Here is a 13,460-nt window from a genome sequence, read left to right as displayed (position 1 = left end):
TCCCACTTCTGAATTCCTTTCTCTCTTTAAAATATTTTTTCTTTAGCATAAAATTTATAGCAGTAAATTTATAGCATATTAATTAACACAAAATTCTCTGGCTTGAATAAATGTGTTTATTTTCTTTAATTACACTTAAATATAAAACAACAGTAGTTTGGTAAACTCAAAACTACAAGCTGGACAGTAATCAGATAATCAGTGCTGATCATACACATCAAGATCTGCATAAGAAAGAATCAAAATAGTTCACAAGAGAGTTGCAACTAGCAAAGGACTCGAAGACTATGCAAATTGCCTCATCTGCTCTGAGTAATTAATCACATGGTACCTGTCACTCCATGATGATCAAACCTTTTTCACTCACGGAAAAAAGAGGGGAGGGTAAGGGAGATTTCTTCCTCTCCATTCCCCGGTGTGCAGAGCATCTTCTGTTAGAAGACATCTGGCAGTGAGCCAGGGAATCCTCAGCTGTTGTTTAATGGAAGGTCGGTCGGGATTCACCACGGTACTATGTAAAACGGATTTTTTTTTCCCTAACACCTGGAATACTGACAGCAACTTGGCAAAGCAGCATGCTGTTTAAATGACATGGATGGGGAACTGGGAATCAAGGCTAACTCAAGGATTTTCTCGATCCTGGAGCCCATGGGTGGCCCTTTTCTCCTTTGGAAAGCGGCAATGCTTTGGACATGCCGGTTTTCCATTTGCACACGTTCTGGGGTGAAAGGGGCATCTGTCCTCACAGCTGTTACAAAAGAAGATAAACATGAGAATTCAGAATCAAGGACTAAATTCTAAGGAAAAAGTCTGTTCTGATTTGATTACATTTTCAGAGTAAATTTTCCAGATTCATATTTAGGATGTCAATATAAAATCCTGGCTGGTTATCCCACATGGTTATTAAAGCACAACTGCTAACTTCTAAGCATTCTGCTGCTGCTGCTGCTGCTGCTAAGTCACTTCAGTCGTGTCCGACTCTGTGCGACCCCATAGAAGGCAGCTCACCAGGCTCCCCCGTCCCTGGGATTCTCCAGGCAAGAACACTGGAGTAGGTTGCCATTTCCTTCTCCAATGCATGAAAGTGAAAAGTGAAAGTGAAGTCACTCAGTCATGTCCGACTCTTAGCGACCCCATGGACTGCAGCCTACCAGGCTCCTCCGTCCATGGGATTTTCCAGGCAAGAGTACTGGAGTGGGGTGCCATCGCCTTCTCCTCTAAGCATTCTATTCATCAGTAAATTTCTTGTTATATAAATCCAATGGCATCCCCTTCCTCAAAGGAAAAAATAAACATATGTCAATCTATATTAAGAGAGAGACTGAGCTAAAGAGTCAGCTGATCTGAAATAATTGTGTATATGTCTTCAACTTTAGTTTTTGCTGAAGATCCATAACCCAGCTACAGCAGACAGAATTTTCTTGATTTCACAATTAATCATCACTCTATATACTTACTCAGTTGCCAAACCTCTGTTTTATTATCAAAAAGGGGGCTTGGCAATGAAGAATAAAACTAGCTTAATAAGGAATCTCACCAAATCTAATTAGTATTTACATTAAATGTCAATGGGTCAAATATAGGCAAAAGTAAAAAGCCACTCACCTGCAAGTGTCTGGGTGAAATATCTTGTGCTTCTGGCAGCAGCTCTCCAGACTCTCTCTGCACTCAATGCAGCTGCAGTTTTCTGGGTGCTGGATGAGATCTCTGGGACATGGCATTTTACAGACACACTCACAACGATCTTCATCAAACTTCATGTGCTGACCACAGAGAGCCAGTTCCTGGAGGTGAGTGTGATCTAAACCAAAACAGAAAAGTGTTGGTCAAATAGCTGTAGCATGGAGAATGGGATCCCCAAAGTTGGTTGTATTCATTACATCATTGTAAAGTAGCTTGGATTCACCCAATCTCCTTTTTTGTAGATTTTTGCCCTTAATATTTTCACAGAATGAAGGAGATTGACCTCTGATTTCACAATACTAACACAGAATTCACATGTTCTCTTTAGTTTTTTATAAAAATGTTGTAAGCTGAATATTTTGGTAAGATTTTTTAAGATGTTTTAAGATTAAGATTTTTTAAGATGTCACAACTAGGTTGTGACTAGTTGAAAAAAACAACCTTGCAAAACCACGTATTAGTCATAAAATACAGGATGTCTAAGGACTGTGAGTCTACTCCTTCCCAGTTTTAGGTGAAGAATAAAAGGAGAGAACAGAAATACTAGGGCATTGTAGAAATACACCTCAGACCTTCCAGGTAGGTGTATTTCCTCACTGCAGGTCATAACTCTAGTATAAAAAATATAACATGACAATGTACTTTGATTCCACAGACATCTGTTGGAAGATACAGTTGGCTCAGAGAGGAGGTGCTGAGAAGTTTTTGACACACTTAGCTAACAGATATTTCTAGAAAATATACAAAACAGTTGGATAATTAGTATTCCACCGCCAATTCTGATCAAGTTGAAATTCACTGGAAGAGACAGAAGCTTTAGAAGAATTTGAAAATGTCCCATTAGTATTCTTGAAAGGCTTGGAGGAAAGTTGTTTAGTTTCTTCCCCAAACCTGCTTCTCTCCCACTTTGCCATTGTTGTTGTTCAGTTGCTAAGTTGTCTGACTCTTTGCAACTCCATGAACTGCAGCACGCCAGGCTGTTGTGTCCTTCACTATCTCCCAGAGTTTGTTCATATTCATGTCCATTGAGTCAGTGATGCCATCCAACCACCTCATCCTCTGTCACCCCATTCTCATCCTTCCCTCAGTCTTTTCCAGCATCTGGGTCTTTTCCAGTGAGTTGGCTCTTCACATCAGGTGGCCATAGGATTGGAGCTTCAGCTTCAGCATCAGCCCTTCCAGTGAATATTCAGGGTTGATTTCCTTCTGGATTGACTAACTTGATCTTGCAGTCCAAGGGACTCTCAAGAGTCTTTTCTAACACCACAATTCGAAGGCATCAATTCTTTGGCGCTCAGCCTTCTTTATAGTCCAACTCTCACATCTGTACACGACTCCTGGAAAAACCGTAGCTTTGACTATATGGACGTTTGTCAGCAAAGTGATGTCTTTGCTTTTGCTTTTTAATATGCTGTCTAGGTTTTTCATAGCTTTCCTTTCAAGGAGCAAGCGTCATTTATTTTCATCTGGCCATTAATGATATTTCAAAATCTTGTGTCGTCCAACCTCATAGTCTTAATTGCTCTGTGGTTGATGATCTTTGAGGGCTCATGTGGAATTGGTGTTGAAAGGCCAGATCTGGGGATACGCCATTCTGAACTGTATGAAGAGGAAAAAGGTAAGCTTTGTAAAGCATATTCCAGTGAAGCATGTGTCACTTTGGAACAAGACTAGATAGAAGCTCTTAAAAGATTTGCATGGATCACTAGGTGGCAGTAGAGATTTCTCTTAGAACACTTCAGGCCAGCCCAACCAACTCCGTTCTTGGAGAGGTGATTTAGGGAAACAATCTAAAAGATATTTGCTGAACTTCAGCAATGTAGTTGGCCATGACCGACCTCAGTCCTTACAGACAAGTTAAAACTAACAGAGAAAGGATATAGGAGAAGTGAGTGAAGCAGTAACTAGCTAAGGGCGATACTCAGAAGTACTGGCTTTCAATTTCAATCTTAGGGAAGTTGATGATGGGATACCAATGTGTTAGGTCCTCAGCCTTGTTCCATTTATCATTTTGATCAATAAACTGATAGAATTTTTCCAAGTAAATTCTTGAATTTGTGGGTGTCTGGAGGAGTTAAAATCCAGAATCAGGACCCCCCCCCTTTATTTTCCCCTTTTTTTGGTACTGTTAGTTTTCTGGTTTTGTTTTTGGAAACAGTTTAGTGCAATGGCCTAAACCTAACAAGATGAAATTGGACTTCAGTTCACTAACGCACATGTCCTCATTCAGGGAAGTCATTGGAGAAAGGCAGTTGGCTTAATAGCCACATGTATGGGGGGAGGGAAGTATTTAGTGAACAGTAAGCTCAGTACACGTCATGAGTTTGATGAGGCCACTTGAGAAGTGACCGTGAACTTGGCCCATGTCAACTGCATTGTGGGAGATGAAAATTAGAAATGGTTATGATCTAGGCTACCTCATGCCTCTCACTTCCATCATTGCCACAACTTCCCAAAAGGTTCCCTTCATCCTTGCTTGCCCCAAGCCAATCTCCTCTTGTACACTGTCACTGGGTTGATTTTGTTGAAATCCTAACTGGTGCTGTCACTGTCCACTTGAACTAGTTGAGTGGTTTTGTTTTGTGTTTAATGCCACATCCAAGCTCTGGGACACGGTTCACAAGGTCTCGCATGAAGCTCCCTGGTTTCTGCTCTCATATGTACCAGCCCCCTGTCTCTATGTCCTCACCATGCTTGAACGTCTTCCAGCACCCTGATGGAGTGATGGGAGGGTTCTCTCCCTTCCAGCTCTGAGCACTCATTTTTTCCCCGCTCAGAGCACGCCTCTCTTTCTTCATTACTTTTCCTACTCTCAAAATACATGTATACCAGCTAGGTCCCTCTGCAGGAATTACCTTCAGCAGAAAGAAGCTGGCTCCTTCAAGGTTATATCCCCTCTAGAGGAAGCCCATATCCAGTGACCAATCCATAGGACCCAGCCCCTCTGTCTCAATTTGAGACACCTCCCAACAGGCTTGGCTAACACCTCTCAGCAACTGCCATACAGTTCAACTTCTCCCCCTGCCAAGTCCTGCCCCTGCCCCTTCACCTTTGAAAGCATTCCTGCAAGTAAACTCCTGAATACCAATCTCTCTCCCAGGAGCTGTATACCAAGGAAACCTTAACTAGAACCACCTTAAGTTCTATGTATACAGTTTTCCACAATAACTTTCTTTTTGGAACCTATTTTTATTGGAATATACAATATTGTGTTAGTTTTAGCAGTACAGCAAAGTGAATTGCTTATACATATATCCACTCTTTTTTAGATTCTTTTCCCATATAAGTCATTACAGAGTATTGCATAGAGTTCCCTGTGCTATACAGTAGGTCCTTGTTGTGTATCTCTTTTATATATAGTAGTGTTTATCTGGGACTTCCTTGGTGGCTCAGATGGTAAAGAATCTGCCTGCAATGCAGGAGACCTAGGTTCGATCCCTGCATCGGGAAGATCCCCTGGAGAAGGGAATGGCAACCCACTTCAGTATTCTTGCCTGGAAAATCTCATGGACGGAGGAGCCTGGTGGGCTACAGTCCATCGGGTCACAAAGAGTTGGACACAGCTGAGCAACTAACACTCACTTTTCACTTTCAGCGTGTATCTGTTAATCCCAATCTGAAGCCTGGCGTACTGCAGTCCATGGGGTCACAAAGAGTTAGACACGACTGAGCGACTGAACTGAACTGAACCTTTCCCCCTTGATAACCATAAGTTTGTCTTCTATACCTGTGACTCTATTTCTGGTTTTGTATTCATTTGTACCACTTTTTAGATTCCACACAATAATTTCCTAACTTTAAAAATGGGTCACATGGAGAAAGAACTAGATCGGTATGACATGGTTCTAGAGGGTAAACCTAAACTAACGAGTCGATGCTCTAGAGCTGGGATGTCCAATATGATAGGTCCAGGCCAGACTGAGCATGCAATGGCAAGTTTGAATTGAGATGTGTTGTAAGTGTCAAATACACACTTGATTTCAAGGACAGCACAAGAATGAAGATATATATCATTGATGGATTTTATATTGCTTACACACTGAAATGAGTGTTTTTTAAAAAATATTTTAGATTAAGTAAAACACATTGGAAATAATTTTATCTGCTTATTTTGACTTTTTTAAATGAGAGTACTATAAAATATAAGTTATATATGTAACTCTCACTGTAACTCCATTGGACAGCACTGTCCTAGAGAGAAAGGGAGAAAGATATTCAGGTTCCATATAGTTTACTAGCAACAAGAGTGTGCCCAGTGTAACTGGAATGCCTCAGTGAGTTTGGCAAGTTTCCTCATGACTGATGTATATTCTAGCAGAGGACAGATGAAGACTTGGTGGGAAGGATGTACATGACATTCAAAATCAACATGGGCATTTATGGAGTTACCAGATAACCCAGCAATTCCACTCCTGGACACATATCTGGAAATGGTGAAAACTATAATTTGAAAAGATACATGCACCCCAATGTTAGCACTGTTTACAACAGCCAAGAAACGGAAGCAATCTAAATGTCCACCAATAGGTGAACGGATAAAAGATGTTGTACATATACATAATGGAATACTACTCAGCCATCAAAAGGAATGAAATAATACCATTTGCAGCAACATGGATAGACCTAGAGATTATCATATTCAGTGAAGTAAGTCAGACAAAGACAAATATATGATATCACTTATATGTGGAATCGTCAACAATATGATACAAATGAAATCATTTACAAAACAGAAATAGACTCACAGATACAGAAGACAGTTACCAAAGGGAAAGGGAGGAGAGGATAAATTAGGAGTTTGGGATTAACAAGGGCTTCCCTGGTGGCTCAGATGGTAAAACGTCTGTCTGCAGTGTGGGAGACTCAGGTTCAATTGCTGGATTGGGAAGATCCCCTGGGGAAGGCAATGGCACCCCACTCCAGTACTCTTGCCTGGAAAATCCCATGGACGGAGGAGCCTGGTGGGCTGCAGTCCATGGGGTCACGAAGAGTCGGACACAACTGAGCGACTTCACTTTCACTTTTCACTTTCATGCATTGGAGAAATGGCAACCCACTCCAGTGTTCTTGCCTGGAGAATCCCAGGGATGGGGGAGCCTAGTGGGCTGCCGTCTATGGGGTCGCACAGAGTTGGACACGACTGAAGCGACTTAGCAGCAGCAGCAGCAGCAGCAGCATACATAAAACAGATAAAACACTACTACCTACTGTATAACGCAGGGAAGTATATTCAATATCTTGTAGCAACAGAAAAGAATTTGAAAAAGAATATATATGGATGTGTGTGTGTGTGTATGTATATATATGTGACTGAAGCACTTTGCTGTACACCTGAAGCATTGTAAATCAGTTGTACTTCAATTTTCAAAAAGATATGCATGGTCATTTAAACTACATGAACTTGAAGGTTCCATAAACCCTGGGCTGAGCGTTCATGAAAACATTTGGAAGCTGAGAGAAGCATAAAGTTAGCTTGTTATTTACAGTTTCTGGGACAGATTTCCTTATAGTTTATTCCTTACTAATCTTGCTTGTAGATCACAGTTGGAAAAACAAGCAAGGTTCAAAACACACGAGTCCTTGCAACCTTTACAGTGGAATCATGTCAAGTTACCTTGGAAATCAATAAAAAGTGCGTTTGTTTTTGGGCGGATGTTTGTGATCAGAAATCAGTGTTAAGAGTTATGTGCAATGATGAGAGCCTAGCTCATCTGCTTCCCAACTCCCCTGAGTCCAAGAGCTGTGTTTTGCTTTTACTTTACCCTTGTGTCAGAAGAAGTCTTCTCTTATTCACCATTTTCTCAAATTACTGGCATGTTTTCACAAGACACAGTTGAAAGAAACCAAGTCCAAAATTACCTTAGGTTCCTGTGAGGTTTTTATACAAAAAAGTCAGTAAAATGTGGCTGACTCGTGTTTAGTTCTGAAGCGACTTTCATTAAAGGTTATCATCCCCTTTCAAATTCATTGCTTTGAGATGCTCTAATCATTTGGGGCTTTAAGATTAAAAAGCAGAATGATGCACTGGTGGACTTACTATATAATTATACCAAAAGGCTCTGGAATCTCACTGCTTCTATCACTCTTAGCTGTGTGACCTTGAGAAAAATTACTAGACATCCTGGTTGTGTCCATTGTGTAATTGTAAAAAGAAAAGAGGTGTTAATCATACATTATAGGATTGTTGGGAGGAGTAAATTAGTTGATATATATAAAAAGTTTACACAATTGCTTTAAATTGTGTCAATAAATACTAGTTGCTATTGTTATTGTTATTACTGTTATTATTTCGCCACTGCAATCATTACCTTCCATTCCTGTGAGTGGATTCTCCTCCTGTAAAACACATTTACATTTATTGCTATCCCAGAGCATGTCAACAGGACAGAGCTTCTTGGAATGGGAGCAGCTAGGAAAAGAAGACAATAAATCATATTTTAAAGCTTTCAAAGGTAATCATACCTTTGGAACATTTTTTTTTTAATGTTGAATACATTTCTGAGTAGAGAACAGTGAAGATTTTCAGGAGCTTAATTCATATTTATGAAGAAGATGTTATTAGATAGTAATTCTGTAATTACAAATATTCTCTGTGGAAACCTTTGGAAATGAAACTGTAATTTTGGAAAGTTATAATCTTTTTAAGAGGATTGGTGTTAAAAACTATGCAAATTAGCTGTCAACAAAGCTTATTTACCTAAAGTAAACAGTGTTCTAACACAGCTCCTAAGCATTATTTTCTGTAAAATGGAGATAAGAACACTGGCCAGGACAGCAGGAAAATTTTGTAAATGTTCCTTTTCCATGAGCTTTCTCTTCTACTTGAGAAAGGTAGAGGGGTCTGCTTGGCTTAAGGCTGACTCCTTCACTAGCCACTCACACAGTGCGTTTCCTCCTTTACTTCTGCAAGATCAAAGTCTCCAACTTAATTACTTTATATTTTTATTCAATGGTTGTAATTTGCCCTTTGATTCTCTGTGTTAAATTCTTTTTTCTCAACTCAATGATTCTGACCTTTGATTTCAGAACACTTTAGGGTGTCATAATCTGTCTCACAAAGAATCACAAAATCCTCACAAGAAAATGTCTAGTCAAATTAAGTTTAAGTCACTTTCATTTAAAATACAGTTTCCCATTTTGTAAACTTAAGAGGAAGGGTTTAGAAAATGCCCAAATCAGAAGCAGATAGCTTTGCCACTCTCCGATGATGCCAGGAGCCTTTTTTCCCTCCTAACTTTGGGACTTAAATATATAAACAGCCTGAAATGAGTTTTATCTAATGCTTGTTCTGGAATGAGGGGACAGATGCCAAATTTGAGGCTGGAGTTTTTTACAACTGCATCAAACTATGCGTATTGAGAACAAAGGTGCCTACAAGTTGACATGCTGAGTTCACAGCCACTGAGGTTTTTGACACCTAGTAAAAAATACACTTGCCAAACACTTATTACCCACAGATATGTGTTAGAACCTAAAAGAGAAAGAGCTTGAAGCAAGAGAGACGACTCTGTAATTAGAGACGGATTCTCCACACACAGCTTCAGCAAGGCAAGAACAAGCATAGTGTACGAAAGGCTTAACAAGCGTAACAACTGTAAGAAAGGCTTACCGATCTTCTTCTGGGATCTGGATGGATCTTCTAATAATTGAGAATGGGTGGCGGGGAGCCGTTGGGAAGCACTTACAACCTGTATGGTTGGCAACTTTAACAGGCACTAATTCAGGCACTGATGTCAAAGGCACTGATATCTCAAAGAGCTAGAGTAGAGAAAGAGAACTATAATACATATATTTGTTTGTTTGTTTTACAAAAAAATAATCATGTCTACAGTCTGCATTTTTGCCTTTGTCCCTTATGGTTGTGACTTTAGCAAAGTTGTCCGTTAAGATAGAACTAATAAGGATGAGGGCTGGTGTGATAAAAAGAATGCTGGGCTGCAAATCAGAAGACCAGCGCCTTACATCACTTTATCAAGTATTTAAGTTTGGTCAAGTCTCTTAACTTTTTGGTGTCCCTAGTACCCTTGTAAAATAGTTAGCTTGTAAAATGTTCCCTGCTCCTGCTTTAAGTCTGAGTAGAAATTGTAAGGATGACGTTTCTTTGCAACCATGGTGAAGAGATAACTGTTCAAAACGATTCGCTTATCCCTTCCCACGCCATCTCCACCAAAGGATAGTTTCCTCTTCCTTGACTTTGGACTTAGCCATGTGACTTGCTTTGGCACAAGCACAGACTTGAACTACGTGTGCTTTCTGGAGCTCACTGTCTCGTGCATTTGCTCTAGCCATGAGAAGAGCACAGTCTGGCAGTCTTGCTGGTCTAAGGGATGGAAGACACGGGGACCAGACCTGGACTCAGCCTGCAGCTTGGTGTCAAGCCCAACTGAGCCCAAACTCTAAACTAACTGAATCTCAGATACAGGAATGAGAATGTCATTATTGTTTGAAGCCACTAAGTTTTAGGGTGTTTATTCAGCATTACAGAGTAAAAACTGACTGATACAAGACCATCATGCCCAAACAATTATAAGTAACATGACTATCATTTTTTTCTATGTTTCCATATGCCAGCCCCTGTTGTAAGTACCTTTATATTAATCCATTTACCCCTTATAACAACATTATAGGTTGGTTTTATTACCCCCCAACTCTACAGGTGAAGAAACAGATGGAAAGAGAGGTTACATAACTGGCCTAAGACCATATAACTATTGATTGGGAGGGTGGGGATCTGAACCCACACAGTCTACTCTACAGCCAGAGGGCATACTCTCAAGAATATGCCTTATTACTTTTTGGAATGAAACTGCTGTGACCAGGAGCTGCAAGATGGAATCTCAGCAGGTAAAATTTACTTGCCAAGAGTTTCAATTACTTTAATTCTCGAGTGGTTCTCTGATGTACAGGTGAATTTGAACTTGATTTTAATGTTCTGTCCATTCAATTACCATTCCACATAGTCCTTGCTACAGAGAGTCTTCATTTATTCACTTCTCTTCTAAGAGGTATTTCACTGAACAGCCCATAACTTTGGGATGAGAAGTTTTTTGGAAAACACTGTTACAATGTTCAAATATGCATACTTGGAAAGAAAAACTGCTGAACACTTACACTTAAGCATATTCTTGGAAACTCATTTGTTGTGGACAACAGTCAAAATACTCAATTATCTATTAAGTGGAAACAATCCATTAAAGTTATGTTTGTCCTGACCTTTTAATGTGTAATGGTACTACCATAAGTTTAAGTAAGAGTGTTTTTAACAGTGTTTATTTTGCATGAACTTCATCTTGCGAAATTTTTCAGTATACTCTAGGGTATAACACAGTCATGAACTAAAGCCTCTTACGTTACGCAACCTCTGCTTCAACTGACAGTTGATGCTTAGCCATAGTCATGTCATTTTTCCCCCTCTGATTGTCAAACAGTAGAGGTCAGAATTTTTACAAGTTCAAGATTCTCTAAAAGAATTTAGAAAAAGAAACTCTAAATTTTAAGGGCTATTTTAAGAGGTATAGGGGGAAAATTAAGGGTATGTTAACCTAGTACCAAAACAAATCAGCATTCCATTCTTTCCTTCCGAATAAGATATGTATTAGGTTGGCCAAAAAGTTTGTTCAAGTTTTTTCATAATATCTTACAGAATAATAATAATTTTTATTGCAGTGCCTCTTTTCCCAATCATGAGACTAGATTGTAGAGGCAAATGTGACAATTGAATAAATATATCAATATGTGTGATGGATTTGCAACATCGAACCAAAAGGAATGTAGTTTGACTTACAGCTTTTTAGTATATTTTCTTTCCTAAGTTTGTTATTACTGCTCCACTAATGCCATGTATGGATTTCCCAGGTGGTGCTGGTGGTAAAGAACCCACCAGCCAATGCAGGAGATATAAGAGAGGTGGGTTCGATCCCTGGGTTGGGAAGATCCCCTGGAGGAGGGTATGGCAACCCACTTCAGTATTCTTGCCTGGAATCCCATGGACAGAGGAGCCTGGTGGGCTACAGTCCATAGCGTTGCAAAGAGTCGGACACGACTGACTAAGCACGCATGCATGCCTTATACATTTTACAACAATATGAGAGCAATACAAAGGAAAACTTACCTACTGAGCAAAGGAGGTTTTATAAGATGAAGAGGGAAGAATTATTTCTTTCATGGGGACTGGAGGATTCTTTCCAAAGTCTTCTGTGCTAGATATTCTCCATCTGCCCCTCTGGAGATGCCATCCTCTTTTCTTCCTTCCCCACTGTGTTCAAGGATGCTGACCTCCATGACTACATCTGTAAGCCTCCTTACCTCCTCCACCCTGCCCCCTCTCCCTGCCAGGATAAGAGTGCGCAGTGGCTGCCCCTCGCCCAGCCAGTCCTGCAGCGCTCTTCCCCACTTCCTCTCTGGGTTCCCATAACCACACCACCCTCTGGCCTCTTCAGTTGAAGGGTGGGAACAGCGCCCCCTTTCTAGCAGCTCTGGGTACTTCGCCAGCCCTTCTTCCTTCCCCTACCCTGCCCATTCCCTTCATCAAACTCTTCTCAGTCACTCCATTTGAACAATGTGGTACCTAATTAATAACACAAGTCAGCATGGCTATCTTTGTTCCTTGAAATGTCTGCCCTAGTGGCTTCCATATGATTTTCCAATCCTTGACATCATAACATCAGAGAGACAGTCCTAGATATAACTACCTCGGGTACATCTGGAGCCCCTCTCTGACTCTCCGTGTCCTCATCTATAAGACGATAAGCTGCCCTTTGAGCTTGTTTCCGAGTTAAATAAGATGATACACCTAAAGCACTGAGACAGCGCTTGGCAACCAGCTGAGCTGTAGCTGTCAACGCCCCCAGCATCAGGGCCACAGAGGGCTCGTGTCCTCCTACCTGTTTGGAAACGTACGACGTGCTGGTATTGACACAGACGAGGCTCTCTTCGTTGCAGCATCCGCCACACCGAAAGACGTTCACACAGGGAGGCTTGAAGAACGTGTCCGTGCTGCTCCCCAGCTCACTGGCCACCTCCACACAGGTCTCTCGAGGGCTGCACTGTGTCCTTTGCCATTCCTCGTCGATAACTGCAGAGAGGCAGTCCGTTGGGTCAGCAGAACAAATGGCCCTGACGTGCCTACATGTACCAGGGTTTGCTCAGCACCATCATTCTTGTATGTATCAAGCTTGTTGATTTCACAAGATGGGTGTCTGGGGTTGGCTTTAAGCAAGGATTGTTGGCAGAAAAATTACAACCCAAATCTGTGTTCCTTTCCATGTTTATGATCCCTTCATAGCCACCAATTCTACTTTCCACTAGTAATAAACACCATGTCCTGGATATAACTACATTGGGTGCATCTGGAGAGGCTGGCTAATAAAGAAGTAAATAGATGCATGTAAAGCAATAACATGTAAGCAGTATTTATTAAGCAATTTACAGGATATAGCTGGAGAGCATTTCTTCTCCTTTAAGTCAGGTGTGGGTAGGTTTTAGCACCATTAGGAAATACATTTCTGTTGGTTGCTTAAGTAACTATATATGGCAAACATATGGATGAAAATTTAAGTGTTCCTCAAGTCAGAGTATTCTCATTTGCAAATGTCTGATACTGACATTACTATCAAATGATGGAATAAGCTGATTCATTTTGATGAAAGGAGAAATTTTCTGGCTATTCTAATGAATTTGTGGGAAACAAGAAACAAGCCTCAGGGAATTTAAAAAAAAAAAGGATTACATACATTCCTGTAAAATACACTTGCCTTTCTCTCAAAGTTCATTTTTTT

At 40.5% G+C, this 13,460-nt stretch overlaps 1 protein-coding gene across 1 annotated transcript in view; it reads right to left on the bottom strand.

The window, feature by feature from the left end:
* Positions 1-454: 454 nt before the first annotated feature.
* VEGFD (vascular endothelial growth factor D) overlaps positions 455-13,460 on the bottom strand; it is a 41,260-nt gene continuing 28,254 nt past the window's right edge. Inside the window, exons 3-7 of the mRNA XM_052663617.1 lie at positions 12,567-12,757; positions 9,293-9,441; positions 7,992-8,092; positions 1,606-1,801; positions 455-748 (exon numbers count right to left, since the gene is read on the bottom strand). Coding sequence (XP_052519577.1) covers positions 622-748; positions 1,606-1,801; positions 7,992-8,092; positions 9,293-9,441; positions 12,567-12,757 — 764 coding nt within the window. The 3' untranslated portion in view covers positions 455-621. The remainder of the gene's footprint in view (positions 749-1,605; positions 1,802-7,991; positions 8,093-9,292; positions 9,442-12,566; positions 12,758-13,460) is intronic.

This window comes from Budorcas taxicolor, chromosome X, assembly GCF_023091745.1.
Source record: "Budorcas taxicolor isolate Tak-1 chromosome X, Takin1.1, whole genome shotgun sequence".
Lineage (NCBI taxonomy): Eukaryota > Metazoa > Chordata > Mammalia > Artiodactyla > Bovidae > Budorcas > Budorcas taxicolor.
This window is presented reverse-complemented; position numbering and strand designations above follow the sequence as displayed.